At 44.9% G+C, this 20,304-nt stretch overlaps 1 protein-coding gene across 1 annotated transcript in view; it reads left to right on the top strand.

Moving 5' to 3' along the window:
- Positions 1-338: 338 nt before the first annotated feature.
- LOC119168256 (neprilysin-1-like) overlaps positions 339-20,304 on the top strand; it is a 31,235-nt gene continuing 11,269 nt past the window's right edge. Inside the window, exons 1-11 of the mRNA XM_075867952.1 lie at positions 339-420; positions 2,498-2,619; positions 5,555-5,593; positions 6,827-6,886; positions 9,392-9,553; positions 10,631-10,717; positions 12,195-12,394; positions 14,174-14,332; positions 15,716-15,793; positions 16,516-16,643; positions 18,813-19,065. Coding sequence (XP_075724067.1) covers positions 404-420; positions 2,498-2,619; positions 5,555-5,593; positions 6,827-6,886; positions 9,392-9,553; positions 10,631-10,717; positions 12,195-12,394; positions 14,174-14,332; positions 15,716-15,793; positions 16,516-16,643; positions 18,813-19,065 — 1,305 coding nt within the window. The 5' untranslated portion in view covers positions 339-403. The remainder of the gene's footprint in view (positions 421-2,497; positions 2,620-5,554; positions 5,594-6,826; positions 6,887-9,391; positions 9,554-10,630; positions 10,718-12,194; positions 12,395-14,173; positions 14,333-15,715; positions 15,794-16,515; positions 16,644-18,812; positions 19,066-20,304) is intronic.

Here is a 20,304-nt window from a genome sequence, read left to right as displayed (position 1 = left end):
CAGGCGTGATATTAAAAATATATGGTTTGCAATAACCTGGGCTCATTTGCGCGCAATCCAATCATCCAAGGAAAAACCATAGAGTCAGGGTCATTTTACTCGGGCGCACGAGATATGTCTACCTAGAAAGTCGTAAGTTCGGTGTGTGTGTTTTCGTTACATCTCTTCGGGAGCTTACGTTTATCAGAGTTCAATATAAATGGGAAATGTACTTGAACCTTACAGGAACGTTAAAAAGAGTATAGGCTACTGCCAAATATACTTAAGCCTTTCTTTTTTGTGATGTTAGTGTATCGGCTGCCCTATATAACCATGTTGACTATTTCGCGCAGCACGAGGTCTTCGGGTGCACGTCCCGTTGCCACATCAGCGTCGAGGTGTTCCTGTGGCATGAGCAACACGCATGGACGCCTTTATATGGTGAGGGCACATATACCTTGGTTGGCAAGTTCAAGGATACATCTCTCCAGTCGCGAGCATAAAGCTACAAGCTCAGGCATGCAGGGTCTCGTGTGAAATCGCGAACTTTAGTCTTAGTGCCCATTCGCCTTAACTTTGGTGGGTGTAGCAAGAATAGTGAAGCCAGTAGCACGTGCAACAATCACATTTCACGGGTAACATCATCACTTTGTGCGTACGGAAAACAAATCGTGGCATGCACGAACAGAATACAAGGGAGAGCTTTGTTCTTAGAGTGTTTTTCGCATCCACTTAATTCCTGCTGTTTTCAAAGAACACCTACTCTGGCTCAAAAGAAACATACTGAGCTTCATATTTCGGTTCATCTCAAGTTAACTATATTCTCTAAACACGAGTATATTGCTGAGCATATTGAACACGAGGACTAGACGTGACATGTAGCTAGCGGTGAAAACTAGTACTTCAGATGAGATCTATCATACGGGCGTTAGAAGTACGGAAGCGCCAGACATCTAGCTCAACCACAAAGTCTGCACCCAGGTCTCAGTTTTCGGTGATATAGAAATAATGAAATATCCTTTTAAATCTGCAACAATTTTATGTCAATTCTGCTTTTTCCAATGTACAGAATAGGTGTTGTCAACGGTTATTTCAAAGGGCGCATTGAGTATCAGTGCATATTAGCGCTAATTTCACTGGATTAAAGAGATTGTATGGCATTACGACATGCGCAGCTGTTAGCCGAAGAACGAACATAATGAAAATTGTACGCAAAAAGCGACAGCCTTGTCGAAAGGCTTCTCAGAATTATTATAACGTGCTAACAAATATGAGTACACGGGCCTACAACATTTCCGCCTCCATCGGAAATACAGCCACCACCGCCGGGATTTGATCCCGCGACCAGCGGGTCAGCAGCCGAGTACCTTAATTAGTCTTTTCATTGAGTTCTTCGGCGTGCTCGTGCCCCATGCATGTCATCATTGAATACCAACTACCGCTCTGTGTCCCACCTTGCTTCAGTAAATTTCGGGCTTTCCTTTATGAATCACCCGTTTTGAAGGTGACCCATCATAGTGATCTGGTGGTTTTCATATGTATAGAGTAATACAGCACAAGGAAAAAAAAAAAACACGGGATGACGACACGATCGGAGACGAGCGCTGGTTTCCAGCTGAACGTTATTGCAAGGAACAAGCAATTTCGGAAAACAACCACGTGCGAGAGGTGATTTCGATGCCTAAGTGCTGACCTATGCTCGCGGGATCGAATCGCTGTCTCGGCGCGAGTGCATTTTGTTGGAGTCGATGTTGCCACGAGCGTTTCGTGTTTCTGTTTCGCTGTATTTGTTATACACCCACAAGGACTGTGAGCAATGTTCGGCGCAGACCGCGCCTTCAGTGTTCGAGAAGCTTCGAGATTTCAGCAGACCATTTTCTTAAGATTACGTGCAGGACGCGAACAGTGAAGCTTATCACGGCGCTTGCACTACCAGCAGTGATAAGGCTAGAAATTTCGATGCGCAGTGTATGAAAGACGGCGCGTGCCAATTATCATCAGTTTATCGATCTCCGACGCTCTGTTCGCCGCTATGAGTGTATACGTACAGCGTGCTTTGCTCGCTTCCACTACAACTGTTTCCCCATCCACAAGTTCGGCCAAAGAAAGAGCTACGCAATTCCTAGTTTTGCCGGAATATTCTGGAGCGTCACGTCCACGTGACAATATTGCTGCGTATCAGAGGCATCGCGATCAACGATACAAAGAAAAAGACGACAGAAGATAGACCGGCCTGAACTGTTCGTATCGACAACGCTGCTTGCCTAACCATTTGTAAGTATACATGTGCGTGCTTTTTCCAGTATGTCTCTCTCTCTCTCGTAGCATATTTGGTGGAAGTGCTGGCTATCGATCCCCGTACCTTTCTAGAGGTCCGTTGACTCTGATTCCGGTAAACACGGTAAACAACCTTAAGGTGGTCCAAATTGTCGGAGCCCTTCGCCATGGTATTTCTCACAATATTGTGTGTCTGGACCGTAAAAGGCTTACCACTATTGTTATTATTATACTTTTGCAGGAGCCATCGTCCGCCGTCGTCGACGCTTCGAGCATTCGTGCTCCACAGCTTCGTGGTGCTCGTCGTGACCGTGCTGCTCCTCACCACCATGCTCACCATGAACATGGCACGCATCGAGCAAGGTCAGTGTGTACTGTAGTGCTCGTCGATAAAAAAAAAATTTAGAAAATACGCGGGCATGTTACTTCATCTCGTGCTGGGAAGCTAGCTAAAACGCCGTTGTGGAAGACGCAGCACCGTATAAAGTTCACGGGAGGACAAGTATATTCAGGGCAGTTTTGAAAAGCCCGCCACTGTTAAGCAGTGGTTCTCGGCTGCTAACCCGAAAGCCATTGGTTCAATCCCGGAGGCGGCGAAACGACAGAGGCCGGTGTACTGTGCGATCTCAGTGCACGTTACAAAAAAAAAAAAAGAAAACGCCAGATCGAGTATTCCGAAGCCCTCCACTACCACGTCTTCACTAACCATTGGTTTTGCAGCGTTAAATCCCTCGTTACCATCGACCTCATCGAAGTAGCTGTAGCGGCAGTCTTAGGCGATCACTTTACCAGTAAGAATTATAAGTGTTGACGCGGTCTAACGTCCCCAAAAACCACGGTATGAATATGAGAGACGGCAAGGTGTAGGGCTTCGGATATCTCGACAATCTGTGCTTGGTTAACTTAGTACCTAAATTCAAGTAGACGGGCCTCAATATTACCGCCTCCACCGATGACGCGCTCTTCGCGGCCGGGATTCGATACCGCGACCTCGGGACAATAGTCGAGAGCTATAACCTCTATACCAGCGTGGCGCATGCTAGACCAGAAAGAGGAGTGAATAAAAAGAAGAAATTATGGGAATGACGATGACTGTCATTATGCTGAAGGATGTCTTTCAAGTTAAATAGAAGTAGCATACTCCTAGGAATTCCCTATCAATTCGGACAAAAAGGAAATTCAGCCAGTTGCAAGCCGCGGATTCTGCGCGACAGTGAATTTAAGCAAGTCAGTGCGTAATCAAACGTTATTATAGAAAGGCGGAGGAAGATTTGCCTGTTTGATTCAGAAACAGCCTGTACTACACAGGCCTGAAGCCTGGAATTTTTTCCAATGGGGGTGGGGCACCTGTTGAAGGATTCGAAAAACCTGTATTTGTATTTATTATTGCTAATACACCTCTATACACCCAAAATATAGGGGAGTGGGGGGCATGATATCCTGTCCTGGCTACAGGCCTGGTACTACGCTTCGACTGTGATGAAACGGAGCCGTGTATCGCTCCAGAGCCGTCCGTACATAAACGGCGTCAGTGCCAGCAACAAGTACGGTGTCGCCATCTGTCGCTGCTTTGCAAAGAGCTCACAAGCGTAGTATTCTTTTTTGTCAATAGAGAACGCCTCACTTCTGCTGTCACGCCGCTCAATATATACTGCTTGAAGTTGTATATTTCGCCAGATTTTATTACGAAAGGCCAAGAAATTAAACCACCAAATACGATACGCGTCTTCCAATGTCTGTGGTTTTCTGATGTGAGCACGGGTATGAAATAGTCGGTGGTTAACATACTTCAGGGATGTTTGATATTGGCGGGAAACGAAGTACTGGGCACAAAGAGAGCTAGTCGTAAGAGGCGTGCAAAAGAATAGAACAGATTCTTCTAAAACAACATTTCACGTATGTAAGTATAAAAAATAACCAGCGCGAGATTCCGTAATATATTTTCTTTCTATACGTAAATATAAAAAATAACCAGTGCGATACTCAGTAATATATTATCCTTTTATATGTGTATATAAAAATAACCCATACAAAACTCCATAATATATTAAAGCTGCAATGCATGCAGGAGGTAATGCCTTCATAAAATTGTGACAAAACACCCATCGTTCTTACAGAACAAGTTCTTACGAAAGGAGGTTTTTCTTACACTTCTTGTGAAGCACAGTTCAAGAAAAGAACGAGTGAAATTTTACTTGAGGCATAACTTAACTAGTTTTGACTAAATCTAATGACCTTAGTCAAGTAGTTGAATCAGTGTAACTGCATCATAAGGTGATGAGTATGCAATAACTGCTTTTCTGCAAGCCTTTTACAGCTTGGTTGAAATTTTGATGCATTATATTCAATACATCAAATGGTACAGTTGTAATTGCATAATTAAGCAGCACATCATTCCAACAAACATGATAGGCGTCCTCTCGACGATATGATGTTTGAAAAAGTGAGGCTAGTAAAGATATATATGCGGAACAGGTGCATATGTTTACGGTCAGTTGCGTTAACAGAAAGGGGGTAGCGCTTATCTTAATCAATATTAAAGGTTCACTTGTTTTCTGCGCTTTTTGAACGCCCGCCACGTTATTTGTTGTTTTCATTGATAACAGTTTTTGCTAGGTCATCCCATGTTGGCGCATGCAGAAGATTCCGTACTCGAAATAAAAAAAAAGTGTGAAATACGGATATCTTTCACGCTTTCTTATATTTCAAGTATACCACATGAAGTCATCCGAGGGTCAGCCTAACACTATTTATCATAATTTTGCTTAGTCAGTCAAATTCTTATTAGCTTCTCTTTGTCTTCGAAGTTTGTCTGTTTTTCGGCGTTTTCGTATTTTCAGTGTGGATCTATGCAGTGCAATGTTTCTTTCAGTAGTATTCGTGGGCTGCTGGCCTTGGTGCAAATGACTAGAATAATTTTTTTTAATGCAAAGGTGTCGGTCGTAGACACTCACTATTACCTAGAAAGCTCTGAACTTCATCATCATCAAAGAGCACTTACTTCTTAAAATGTGATTGGCCACAACTTTTTACTCGACTGAAACGGCTGCGGCGAGAGCACAGACGCGTTGCGTTATTTGTGTAAACAGATCGGTACATCGCTACTTTTACCAAAAGTGTAGCACGAAAAAATAGTCTGGAAACTATACACTTCATGGGTAGTTCTTTTAATATTTAGAATGAAACGTATTCTAATATAGGATACTAGTTATTTAGTGATCGATCATTTTAAGGGATCTGTAGTGTCGCGCACGTGTGATTCACTAATTGTTTTCTTTTTTTTTTCTTTACATTCCAGCCATTGGATTTCCAGCCTCCAACAAGACACGTCGAGGATGTGAGTGCCATATAATATTGTACCTCGAGAACAGGATTGCCGTCAATGAATACGCAGAAAATAGAAACGCTTAATTAACACTGATAATGGTTAGTTCGGAAAGTACGTTTTAATTTTTTCGGCATTAAAAGCAAGCCTTTATTACACAATGAGGGGTATGCTTCAAGCTTCAGATTTTAAATATGATACGTCAAGGCATCTGCGTCACCGTAATGGCAGTTGTTCGAACGCAAGTATTTATATTTGTCCGGCTATGGCTTAACGAAACATTTTGTAGTTAGTTTAATTCATTCCTTGCTTCTTGAAGTTACAAGGAGGTCTTTACTTGCAGGCGAGAATTTTAGGGCTGTCGCGAAAGCGCGAAGCCTCGAGAAGTATAGACAAGTTCAGGTGATTGACATTCCTTCTCGAATAGGAGCCCCAAAACCTTTTGCGCATGCGCGCCTTCGGTCAAGCAGCTGCGAAGAGATTTAGAATATGTCAGGGTCCATGGCGCTTTGTACACTCACTCAATTCTTGATCACTCCATAGTCTTGACCCAGAGCGGCCACTTAACGCAAAACCCAAACGCAGTTTGGGTTTTGAATAAGGGGGCCCTTAGAAGATTTTGAATAAGGGGCCCTTATTCAAAATCTTCCTATTCTATTTTACGGTGCCCCGCCGCTGTAGTCTAGGGGCCAAGGTACTCGAATGCTGACTAGCAGGTCGCGGGATCGAATCCCGGCTGTGGCGGCTGCATTTTCAATGGAGGCGAAAATGCTGTAAGCCTGTGTGAAAAGATTTGGGTGCACGTTAAAGAACCCCAGGTGGTCGAAATTCCATGGAGCCCTCCAATACGGCGTCTCTCATAACCGTATGGTGGTTTTAGGACGTTAAACCCCACATATCAATCTATTTTAGGGTGAACGAACTAAAAGCATAATGCAGTTCAGTTAACCTGCGTGATAAGCAAATATGCGCCATGAATTATATGTTGTTTTTAAATAACGTTGTCTTTTCAAATCTTAAGCTATGTTGTAATCGTGTTTTGGTTACTTTGTTTTTTGTGCTAAACTGCCATAGCTCTAACTGAAAAAAAAAAAAGAATGGGCACGAGCTCTATGTTGCACCATTTGGTATTTCGCAAGAAACAACTTACATGCGTCGGATACTTCAAACTTATCTAAAACACTGATATAAGTTAGAGTTTGTACGTGTTACAAATAAACCTGTTTTTCTTTTTGTTCGTGTCAGTGCTGAGCCACACGTCCGAGCGATTGTTGTTTTGCGACGCCAAGCAATGTGAATACGAAGGTGAGTAAAGGCGTAGCGCTTATCTTTTCTTTTTCACTTGCAAATAAGAATATTGGTGATACTAAACCTCCTATTGTGTCAAAAAAAGATTAACATCAAAACTATAACATACGGTCATAGCCGCACGTGACAACAACTCGATTCAATTTCTACTGTTGTGATACGGGCTCACTGCGGTTTCGCCTAGCCTTCGCTCGTGGTTGTGACCATTAGTATCATAAAGGTGACCTACCCATTTTCAATGTGAAAGGAATATGCTGTGTACTCGCACGAACAATGTCTTGCATTTCATGGACTGCCTGCCTACAATGGTTCACTATTGCACAATTTCGTTCCAGCTGCTCGTACTTCAGAAACTTTGATGTGTTAGCTTTTAGTCTCAGTATACGAAGGACGCAAAAAGAAAGTGCAAAGTGGTTAGCCCACGTGGCATGCGTATGCGCTTAAGATAGCTTGCACCATATGGCAAGTCTTTTTGTTCATATACAATAAAGAATAATAATATACCTGGTTTGCATGCGTTTTTTGTTTCGCTTGAAGCTCTGTGTCTTCCGCATTGTCACTTTGCTTTCAAGAATGTCACGTCAAGCTGTCAGTTCGTGACCTGAATATTTCGAGAAGACGTTGTTATATCAACCAAAGACATGCACAATAGATCGTTATATTTGCCTTAAAAAATGAGACTTCAGATGACGTAACTCCTTTGATAGTTCAGGATTATAAGCAAATGTATCTATAGTAGCTTCTACAATCTGTACGCAAATATCAATACTTTAAAGGGCCCTGCAACACTTTTCGAGCATGGTAAAAAAAAAATGCTGCCGATCGGTAGTAGATGGCTCCCGACAACACGTAAGCGAAATATAGCGCAGCAAGCGGCTTGGAATTCACAATAAATTATCAAAATCAGCTAAAAATAGCTTTCTCCTCTCTGGACAAATCAAGGAATTAAGCCCAGTAAGGCCATCCATCAACCATTGGCTGATTTGAACATGGCGCGCTCGGTTAATACAGAGTTCGCCGCGAGAGGCCGTCACTTGTCCACGCGCGCGCACGCGATCGCACTGAGAAGCCGCATATTCAAAAAAAAAAAAAAAAAAAAAACGAAATGCTCAAGGTTACGAGGCGCGAGTGACGTTTTTTTGTTTGCCTCTCCCATCTCTCCCTGCTCAGCTTCCAGCGCTTTCGTCCGGACGAGAGAAGAGAGAACGTGATTGCAGCATGTGACAAATCTTTGTAACTCCGCTCATACTGGACGGATTCCTAAAATTTTTGCGGCGTTCAATTTGTGAGGTAATACCCTTTCCCAGTGAACTAAATCCATGGTTACTCAAAATCGCGTTTCAGGGCCCCTTTAAGCTGTTTAATGTGCAGATTCTTAATCCTGTTGTATAAGTACCAACGTGCAATAAAAGGTGGGGTGGTGACTCACATCGAATACTTGCTGGACATAATTATCGTTTCTTAAAAAATATTTGTCTGTGCTACTTGTCCCTAGTGTCGATAAATATACGACTGATTGTCATGGTGTAGCGCTAAGAAGACACTGGTAAAATGACATGAAGATGTACAGCGTTCATTTTACAGCGAAGGCTGTATGGCTAGGAGGAACGAAAAACCGTCCCACAGCGGTGTAATAAATGGTCTCCATTGGCTGTGTCATCAGCTACGTCGTTCTCAGCGTCGTACCTAAGCGCGCACGCCATTGGCTGCGTTGTGAGTTAGCCCGCGATGTCAAAAGCTTACAGCAACGCAGCGTTGTGGCGTCATTCTTATTATGGGGCCTACATGACCGCCGAGTGTTCATGTATAGGCTCCATTATTCTTCATTATTCTGATGATCGCAGAAGTGAATACTCGCTTTCGGCGGGAGTTTCTCCAGCGGCACTTGGGCTTCGGGTTCGACGTCTGTGACCGCCTGTTATTCGAGAACAACCACTGCGAATAACGCATTGCGAAACGCATTTAACTGATTATTACACTCTTCCGCGACCGTCATTATGCGAGGCACAATGTACGGCAAGTGAAATTAACAATGTGGTAAACCCAAGCCAAAGGTATCTCTAACCTCATTAAAAGCACGAATGTAACCAGTAATTGTAAAAGGCTTCATTGAAGCGTCAGGTTGAACCCACAGCTAAACAATGGGGCCGAACGCTTCAGCTTTCGCTGGTTAACCATTTGTACGAAAGTGCCTGGGCAGTGATTTTTTCGTATTTGTATCTTAGCGCTACTGTGGTGATGAGCAAACACAAATTGGCCGAAAAGCAAGACCTTTTGTAAGTATATTGCTATAAATGTGTACTCAAAAGCCACCTGTTCGAAGCACGAAACTACAATGAACATAGCCATGATATACTTTTCTTTCCTAACCTTTACGCCGCCTTGTGTGATTCTGCACAACCTCTTTGCAATGTAGAACTGTTGGAGAGCATCGCAGTTGGTCGCTCCGACCATTCGCTAAGGCACCTGGCCGAACCTTTTGTGATGACCTTGATGTTACAGCGCGATTCCTGAACGCGAGCGTGGACTGGTCGCTGAATCCATGCGACGATTTCTACAAGTACGCCTGCTCCCGCTGGAAAGGACGCCACCACGTGCCAAACTACAGCGACGAGCGGTCCCTGTTCACCGTGCTCAGGCGGTCTCTCGACATGGACGTGCTCAGTGAGTGTTTTTTTCATAGCCCTCTCCAATGGCGTGCCACAAAGGGTGGCGGGGGGAGTGGGTGGCTCCTTTCTCTAGTCACCAAAAGGGGGGGGGGGAGCTGAAAAGTCAATTCTGTACATTAACCTAATAGGGAGGGGTGAGCCTTATACAATGACATAATAAGGACTGTAGCGCTGTGAGAAAACTTCCTGCCCCCCCCCCCCCCCCCCGCCCAAGAAGGGTCACCCTGCTGCCGCCTATGCTTGTCCCTATATACGATCTAGGGCGAGCAAACGACCTTACAAGCAACCAGTTTTAAGAATCTCCTTACACTTTCGCCGTTTCACGCGTGACACGGTTCGCGGTGGGGTGTGGGGGCGTGAAGTGTTTATGTTTAGAAGGAAAAGAAAAGTGAGCACCGCAACTGTCTGCATCAGGGTGCGACACCTCAGCAGTAGCTCACAAGGGATGGGGGTGAGGAGGGATTAAAGGGTTAGATATAAAGGTGTAAAGAGTGAGAGAAAGAGAGATGCGCTAAGCGAGAGAGCGATGACATATCAAGGGGATAGGAGAGATAGGAAAGATGGAAACACGGTCACAGGAGTTCAAGGACGGGGCACCACTTGCGAGAGCTCTTGTTGGCGTCAGGAGATGGCGTAGAGCAAGTCCAGTTGGTCAGAGCTACACTGTCGTCGGAGATCGGCGTCAGGAGATCACGAGGGCACAACCAGTCGGCACGGAATCCAGCGAGCGAGTCCGACACGGCTCAGTGAAACCTTCTACAGTTTTCTCATAGTGTGTTCTTCAGTCGCGTTACGTAGATATACAGATCGCAACTATGGTGCAACGTTTCATCTTTGCCAGCGTCCCTGGCTTTGACACGTATGTACGTGCCGCCTATGAGATTTGGTTGCACGGACTTTGGTAACTTTTTCGACGAACGGAACCGTACCACAACTGAGCGTTACTTTTGATGTCACGATTTCACAAATTGTGTAAGCCTCATTCTGTCTTCTTGCGAATAATAAGTGGTCCTATAGTGTCCCACCAAATAGTTTAGTCCATGCACACATTTCATGAGTCTCTCTTCTGCAGGCATACTAAACGCGACTCTGCTCCCAGAAGAGCTACAGACGCCCAACCAGAAGGCTGCCGCTCTGCTGGCAGGCTGCATTGATAGACGTGAGTGGCTTATATTACTTATTTAGCATCTGGAGTGGGATAATCATAAAATGAACAGGTGAAGTTCCTCACACTGGCTGGCCGACGTTTCGATTGAAAAACCTATCTTTTTCAAAGGCCCCGTGTCATCCTTGGCGTGTTAGTTTTAAAGGGGTTAGTGGTGACGTCATCTCATGGTGGTGGCGCGTGTCCCTGTTGATGATTGCTGTCTGAAAAGCAACATACTATAAAGCAGAAGAGTGCAGTTCTCGCTTCCCTTCAAGTCAGGTGGTAGCATCTTGAAACGTTCGTAAATACAAGAATAAACCTATGCTGTAAGCTGGTTGGTATACACTTCTTGATATGCGACTGGCAGGGTTGCCGAAGCAAAACTGCCTTGATCACAATTTATATGCTTTTTGAAGATACAGGGTCCATAATTAATTTGAGTTAAGCGGCAATGATATGCATTTCCCGTGAAACAGCGCAGAAGCAAGTTGTGCAGATTCATACCCATTTAAATACGACAAAAAAAAAAGGGCGTTTGTAAATGTCTGAGCAGACGGCTCCAACCAATCAAAATTTTTCGCTGACAGTGTATGGATAAGGTATATTTCGCCTCTTAGTGGGCTGACGCCCTATTCCTGCGCATCTATTTGAAACAATCAGATGCGCAGGAACAGGTCGTTTTGGGACAGTGGTCGAGCGAGTTAAAAACCGAGCAACAAGTGATTCAACCAAACGTGGTCGCCGGCAGGATTTGCTCACGGGGAGGGCCAACCAGTGTTGCATCGTAGCTGAGGCAGGGAGTGAATTCGTGCATCTTGAGTGAAGTTAAGTGCTGGTGAGGCTTGATGGAGACAAGTGCGCCTTTTTCACCCCCCCCCCCCCCCCCCGACGCCCCTGTAGCCAAAGCAGTCTATACCTGCAACATAACCGGCCATTTGCGACTTAATGCTATAGTCACATACAGATTACCTATAGTATTGATTGATAGATGATTGCAGCGAGCAATGGAAATAAAAATGGTAGGTGTAACCTTAAGCGACTAAGAGAGCAGAGTGAATTAGGGAACAAATGGGGGTTAAGGATATCATAGCTGAAATCAAGAAGAAATGGACATGGGCCAGGCATGTAGCATGTAGACAGGATAACCGCTGGTCATTAAGGGTAACCTACTGGATCACCAGAGAAGGCAAGCGGGTTAGGGAGAGACGGAAGGTTAGGTGGGCAGATGAGATTAAGAAGTTTGCGGGTATAAATTAGCAGCAGCAAGCACAGGACCAGGTTAACTGGCGGAACATGGGAGAGGCCTTTGTCCTGCAGTGAACGTAGACAGGCTGATGATGATGATGATGATGATGATGATGATGATGATGATGATGATGATGACTATAGTCACAGGTGCGAACAAGTACTAGTATAACTCCGCCTTAAGAACTTTACAGTACAAAAACAGAAACATGTGCGTTTTACTGACGGGCTCCTTTCACAACAGGCCGACTGAACCGTCTAGGCTTGGCTCCTTTCGCTCGCCTGCTGGATCGGCACGGCCTCTCAGGATGGCCGCACTCGAACCCGAGGCCTCCCGAACCGGCGCTGCTTGTGGGTGAGCTTACTCGGCGACTGCGGCTGCAGACGTTCTTTTCGACCACAGTGTCTGTACATCCCAAGGACGTCTCCCGGCGTATGATTCACGTAAGTCCGCAAGAATGAAATGATTAACTAATTGTCAATTAATTATTTAGGTAACCTGGTTAAGAAATAAAATAATGAGACTATGCATGGCTGAATCTTTAATTCGTCCAAAGACAAAATGCAGCAATAGACTTCTACTGGATTCATAGGAGAAAAAGAAGCCGATGGTTGGTCCCTGCTTCATTCAAATCGATTGTAACAGTGAAATATAACTTCTTGTCGTGAAACCCGGTGCAGTATTGTTGGCGCTGAAGAAATGCAAGAGCTTGAACACGCAGACAGTGTAATATGATCTTAACACATTGTGCTATATCAGGCTACATTTTCTTGTATTTTATTTACATCACGCACATCACCGAATCCCTGCACCGAACATCCATGCGTCAAAAAGGAACTCAAAGGCCGGGCTTGGTCAGTGGAGGTCAAAAACGTGTGGACGGCTGCTAGCAGATACAGCTGTTCACACCTTTCGCTTTTTATTTATTTATTCACCTACGTCAATTCCGGCTGGAGCTGAGGGGCATCAGAAAAGAGTGCCCCACCTGAGGTATTTGAAACTAACGAAGAAAAAAAATTATTTGGGTAAAACTTCTCGTGCCACGATGCGTTTAAGTTCTGGTCCTCCACGCATACATAATGTGGCATACTAATCATGAGCTATTTATGTGAATCATTTAATGTTGGCTGCATGTACAGGTTGGTCGACTGTTAAAGAAAACACGCGAGTACAAGATACATGCGAGTTCAACCTCTGAGGGTATAAATTCGCTAATAAAGGAGACCTGAGCCACTTTTTCGAGAAGGCATCGAATAGGGCACATCATTTCCTCACGAGTCGACTGGCGTTCAAATTTTCAGAAGTTGTCAAGCAAGAGCGGTGGTACAGAAAGAGATTTCTCGCATACATTTAGCACGTTCTCTCTCCTTTCGTACGCGAGAGCGCGCTCAAAGCTACTCACAGAGGGGTGGGGGGGGGGGGGGGAGATGGTAAGAAACTTTCTATTCGTCGGCGCACGCTGTTTTTTTGGCTTTATTGCCAGCTACCGGACATTCTATACATGAAGAATGACAAGGAGGTCATACTCATAACAACGAGTAGTTGTTATGACCTTGATCGATTTCGCTTTGTACAAAAAGGACAAATCCCGTGTCCTGCATGTACATCGTCCCGTTTTCTGCGTCGTTCTGCCACAATATTCGTGTACCAGCAAGCCCACTTAACCACCCTTCTGTGTTCTTGTTATTTGTTTTTCTGTTAACACGCAGGTAGCTTTCAGGGAGATAGCGAGCAAGCGTATGGGCATGTCATGCTCCCCTGCGGCGTCCGCGGTAACTATGCAACACACGATGCTCAGATGAGCCATTGACCGTGGACAATGAATTTACGACACCTTCGTTTTGGTTTAGGGCGTCATTTATTACGACAAGAGAAAGTGATTTCTAGCTGACTTTGAGAATTCATTGTATATTTCCGGACACATTCGCGAGTTCAATATAACCTCGTCAACCGATCAGCAGCGTTTTCTGACCATGCTGAAGAAGTGTTGCGGGGGGGTCCTTTTGAGCCAAAAGCCGCAATCAAACGCAAACATCGGCAGTCGACGCCAGCACGAGGGGTGCAAATTATCACGTGACATCTACCCACATGAAAGCTCCGAACGGCAAAACTTGTGACGTCACATCGTGACGTCTAAACGCCAGTGAAGAGAGCTTCCGGTGTGCCGTTCTCCTGAAATGTTCGGTCTAAAACGGATCTCGTATTTTGTGCGTACCTTACAGTTGGACGAGCCGCAAACGCTGTTATCGAAGGGGATGCTGCTGGAGATGAACGTGCTGGAGAAATATCGCCTGCTCGTGACCAAGATGATGCACGTGTTTCCCGACAGCGACGAGAACATACCGAACAACGTCCTGCAGATGGAGATACAACTCGTCATGGTTGGTGACTGTTGGTACTTTATCATTATCTGAGGAACATACTCGGAGGCAAAGGCATGCGCAGAATTCCACTCTAGAGGGGGTGAAGGTTTATCGCAGTGCCCTTCCTCTCCACTATTAGGTATGGGTAGAACTTTCGCCCTCCCCCCCTCATCCTTGAAGTCTGAAAGAGCACCACCCCCCTTTCAGTCTCCTCGTGCATGCCCCTATGCTTGGAGGCAACCCTATTTCTTCACTTATGTGTATGTTAGTGCTGCTAGCACGTTGGCGTTCCTCCGTACTGGTGCGTTTCCCCTGGTAGCTTTGTGTTTGCCGTGCTTCACCGAAGAACTGAGCACATGTAGAAAGAAGGCACTAGTTGACACGCGCTCCGCCAGGTGCCTCGACGATTGCAGTTACTGTTGGTAATATCTTGAAGAGCGTTAAAACGAACTTCACTAATATTTGTGACATTGAACTGGCCCTTATGATACATAAAATATATCGACGACGTATGTCAACGAACTGTTAGCTTCGACAGTGACTATTGCTTTATATTTTTTCGCATGACTTTTTACAAATATTTCAAAAACCAGAAGCAAGGGGTCGTCAGGGAGCGCTTGTTAAGAAAAAGAATGTCACTTGGTGCTCCTGCCACTAATGACGTATTTTCTTCAAACACCGATCGAGGCGTGCTGGCACAGGGTGTCATAATAATTTTCTTTTACATAATGACTGATGAGCCGTTTCAGCTAATGAAACACCAAGCTGCAAGCCGGATTATCCGTCAGAATTTAATAAAAATCCGAGTTTAGATGAGTATTATTACGTTGTAGGAGAGTCAAACTGTTAAACGACGTTAACGGTATTCACGTCAAGTTTTCAATATCGAAATGAGAATTCAGCACGCAAGAGTGAATGCTTATTGCTATTCATGAGTAGCGCACTAGCTACATTGTACGAATTCCGCAACGTTGTAATTTTTCAGAGATGTTAAAATACATTCAGAATTAGACGGGCTCAGAATCCTATTAAAATGCATCGCACTTCCACACACGCTATCATATAAACAAGTGATTTGCGTTTCCTGCGCCATCATAGATTATAAAGCTATTGTTATCGCTTACACAAAACAAAAGGCTATTTACTTGGTCCGTATGAGGAGCTTTGAACATAAAAGTCGCTTGTCCCATAAACTGTTAGTGTTCTTTGCTGAATAAAAGGGCACAATTCATTATTATATACCCGAGGCGTCCAAGAATTGCCTAATTAGAAACGGTGATACGACAGCTGCTTTGTCTCGACACACTACTCTTGATTAGTCAGCAGTTACGGTACATAGAACTGGAACAAGTTTTCTTTGGTATGCCGAATTGGTCGACGGTGGTTCATCATTTGTTCCAGGCAACTGATCTCACTTGGAAGCGGAAACACAAGCATGCCGTCAGAGTTATTCTGGGCAGCTTGCCAAAGTCCCACAAGGTAAGATACCAATTACAGCAGTAATTTTCCTGCTGTTAAATTGAACGCTTTGACTCTAAACAGAGGAAATGGCTGACACAAAGGCATTGGAGTGTACTGTCTTTTCATCCTAGAAAACGCCTAAAGAGTATTTTTAGCATTTTCTTTTAATTGGGGTACTTTTGCATTAGCCGGAGTAGGAGTGATGATGATTGCGACAGCTAACGCATTTGTTCATCTGCCTGTTTCACGTAACCACGCGTTTACAAATTGCTAACACACCTCCTAATTTAGGTGAACACTTATTTGTGATTGTGAATGACTCGGTTTTCCTCGTGATTTGTGGTGGCTTGTTGGAATGGGCAATACCAACTTCATTTTTATCAGAATATTATATTTATCGCTAAGGTCACTGCCAAACGATCGAAACAGATGATTGTTTACTGTGATTAATACGTCTGAAATCACTACGAACAACTGATCGTGTACTTTTTGGGAAGACCATCGTTTTGTTGTATATGCGCACGTTTATTTCGTACGATTTCGTTCGTTTGCCCTGTCACATCGGGCTTTTGCTCATGTTGTTTATACGTTCGCCACGAACAGCGGTAGGGGTGAATAAACCTTGATATCTCCTTCTGTGCACATGTGACAATGTTTTATATTTACTGTATGTAACGGCACTCGGACTGTTAAATTTACTTGCGAGCCTTACAAATGTGATACTCTCGTGTTGCTTGCAGTGGAATTGGGCGCTCTTTATGAAGACCATCGCTGGAGATCTGCTGGACGTGAGCAACGACACGCAAGTGGTCTCGCGAAGTCCAGAGTTCTTCTCTCGCTTAGCGAGCATACTGAACAACGCTTCGAGGTGCGTGTGTGCTTGACGTGAACGAAGGAGCAGGCAAACGTTGACACAGTCATTCAGGAAATCGCTAAGATAGTTTGGCACAAAATAGAGGTGTGCGCTCGTTGCCACGACGTAACAAGTCGTACTTTTAAAGGGGCTCTGAGTGGATTCACTAAATGAGCTTATTGCCTCGCGATTCCGGCACCGCAAGTATTTTCAGAATCGGTTCAGTGGCAGTGGAGTTACCAACGTTTGTCGCACGCTGCAATTGCATTCTCTCTTCTCTCGTCTCGAGGAAAGCGCTGGAACCTAAACAGGGATGGATTAGATAAGGTAAAGAAATACTTCACCCGCTTCTCGTCACCTTGAGCTTTTTTTCTCCCCCCCCCCACCTCCCTTTAAATACGGGGATATTTATGGCAATCGCACGCGTGGACATGTCGTGCCCTCTCGCGGCGGCCCCTGTAACGACTGGGCCTGCCATGCTCAAATCAGCCAATGATTGATACGAAGGTTGTGACGAGTAATTTGTGATCTTGTATTCTCGTTTGTAGAAAGAATAAGAATTAGTTTTTAGGTTACTTTAAGAATATATTGCGGATTCCAGGCCACGTGCGGCGCTGTAGTAGTTGGATTGCGTGTTTTAGGAAGCCTCGACTACCGATTGGCAGCGTTTTCTCACCATGCTCAACAAGTTTTGCAGGGCCCTTTCAAAGGAAGGCAGGGTTACTAGCATGACTTCACAAATAACGACGCACACAGTGAAGGAGGAGGATAGAGTACGGCACACGTAGGCCTTTTCTCAAGTATTTTAAGAAAGCACTTTTAAAAACGGACTCATTTTAAAACTATGTGATAAAATGAATCGCTGGACTTCAATGAAACTTAGGAGAATGCACTGTTGAGCGAGTTAACGGCTCATTGTGAAAAAAAAACTGTGCCAAAAACATGGACAAAGTGCAGAAAAGAACAGCACAAAACAAACTTACAGCTGAAACTTATATTAAAATTGCGAGGAATACGAAAAAAAAAGCACGTTTTTCGTGTTCATGTATTTCTTTCCATATAAAGGGCCCCCAGAGTTGACCCTGACGTGTCGATTCTAGTATGTAACACTGTCCCGAACATTTTATGCAGCCTATATAACATAATAAAGTGTGGAACTCTCGGCCTACTGAGCCCGCCATGCTCAAATCAGCCAATGGCTGATACAATAGCTGAGACGAGGAATCAGGCGTGCACACATTCGCCTTATTCGGTAGAAGTACATGCAATGATACGCCCAGCACGCTTTACTGTACTGCGGCAAAGCGCCGCAGTGCTTTAGAGTAATTTCTCCGTACTGCACTGTTATACTTCAGTCAATTTGACTTAATGGCCAGGACGCCCAATTTTCTATCACAATCCGTGTTACGGTGATCCTCATGCGTTCGCAAACAAGCTGTCGTTCTTTAAGAGCGCAATTTATAACTGCATATTTCTTATAGAAATCAGAGCAGCGAGAGTCGGGTAACACTGGCAGACTCGCGTGCCGTGACGTCACAAAGTGTTCGCTGTTCGAGAGTCTGCATTGAGGCAACGAATTATGTTCCATGACCAGCTGCGAGCGCAGTTGAGATATCTCAGCTATGTTCAACCTGGCATAGGAACAAATATTTTGCCCTATCGGCTAGAACATTAATTAATACAAGACGGTGGCGCAGCTTCATGAAGCATACGATGGCAAATTGGCCGTCACCCGAGTTGGATGGCATTTGTAGCTGGCTGTTTCTGAGTTATTCTTACAGTGAAATTTTCAAATAAGTATAGGCACATAGTTCTTTACTTTTTCAGCAGAAAACAGCAAATAGTTGGTGGGTGTGTCATGATACCGTTAAGAGAGCACATGGATCAGTAAACTGCATTCTTATTTTGTGATATCTTTAGATGAAACTTAGTCAGATTATGCATATTTGCATGCGTATATCAAATATCCAAATATCTTCCAATAGAATTGGTTGTTTTATTCGTATCAAAATAGCACGTGCTCTGTCGCAGCAACAGTTTGTCTCAACTGTGAGAGTCATATGATAAATCAGCATAGCAGAATAATCTAAACATAGAAGTACGTCCAAGAGAACATGAATGTATGTTCTAAATGCATTTAAACAAACGTTACCGTCTGTCGTCGCACCTGTGAACCGCCAATAGGAAGGCCATCACAGACTACGTGGCGTGGCGCCTCCTGGTGCACATGGCGCCTTTCCTGCCTGACGCCTTCCGCCCCCTGGTGGGGCTGTCCAGGAACGCTGACGAAGAGGACCGGAGCGCTGCCAGCGCGTTCGCGACGCCCCCCAGGTGGCGTACCTGCTACGACCGCGTGGCCGACCTGATGCAGTACGCCGTGGCCGCCGCCTACGCGCAGCGGTTCCTCGTCGGCAAGGCGAGCGCACTGCGCAAGGACGTACGTGCTGACAACGCAATGTAGATGAAGCTTGAAAACTACACACAGAACCTCCTCACCAGTGTTTTAGCTAGCCCCGCCCCGGTGGTCTAGTGGCTAAGGTACTCGGCTGCTGACCCGCAGGTCGCGGGCTCAAATCCCGGCTGCGGAGGCTGCATTTCCGATGGAGGCGCTACTGTTGTAGGCCCGTGTGCTCAGATTTGGGTGCACGTTAAAGAACCCCAGGTGGTCGAAAATTCCGGAGCCCTCCACTACGGTGCCTCTCATAATCATGTAGTGGTTTTGGGACGTTAAACCCCACAAAACCATCAATCAATAAGTGTTTTAGCTATACGCGTAGTAAATGTCACATAAAATGAAGCATACCGCACGAGAAAAAAAAAACAACCTCATTCATCAGTGGGGTCCAAGCCCACAACGTTCGATGGTCATGAGTTTGGCCCCACCCACTGACATACCATCACAAAATTGCTGGGGTAGTTATACGTCCTAACCCTCCAGTATGACTACCAGGGCTGCTACAGTGTAAGGCACTGCAAATTGCGACCGCCTGGCGTTCTTTACTTGCGCCTAAATTCAAGTGCATGGCCCTTTAAGCATTTGACCTTCAACAAAACGCCGTTGCCCATCACTGGGCCCCACAGACGGAATGCGTGATTTTTCGTCCACTATGACGGTTTAGAATTTGTCTTAATATGTCGTAGTTAACTAAACTACCAGTAAACAACAATAAATAATATCCGCCAGGCCTTCTTCGGCTAAGTCAATTGTTTTCTGTTTTCATGTTGGTTGTCTAACAAAGAAACAAGCCCCCTCGAACATTGCGGTTTCTTTCTACACTCTACGTCATGTATACGACGACACCACACAGAGAAATCTCATGGGATTTTATAAAGGTGGGGGTGAACACTAATGCCCCATTCTCTTGGCAAATAGCCCGGCGCACGCCAAATAAGGCTGCTGTTTAGGATATGCGACGACGTACGCGTTAGAGCTATGTACCAATAAATATTAGGAGTTATGTACAAAGTAACAAACACGCGACATTGCTCTCCATCTGAGTTTACACTGAATACCTCGTACACAGCGGATGAAACGTTTGCAGCCGACGTTCTTGACGCCCAGATTTGAACGTGCATGGCTCGGGACCCGGTCGCAAGCCATCGCTGGTGTATTGCCCACTTTCCAATGCTAGACAACGCTTTAAAAATTTGAAAAAGGAACCAAGCAGTGCACAGA

The sequence above is a fragment of the Rhipicephalus microplus genome, chromosome 6 (genome assembly GCF_043290135.1).
Source record: "Rhipicephalus microplus isolate Deutch F79 chromosome 6, USDA_Rmic, whole genome shotgun sequence".
NCBI lineage: Eukaryota > Metazoa > Arthropoda > Arachnida > Ixodida > Ixodidae > Rhipicephalus > Rhipicephalus microplus.
The sequence above is the reverse complement of the archived record's forward strand: the minus strand, read 5'-3'. Positions and strand labels throughout refer to the sequence as shown.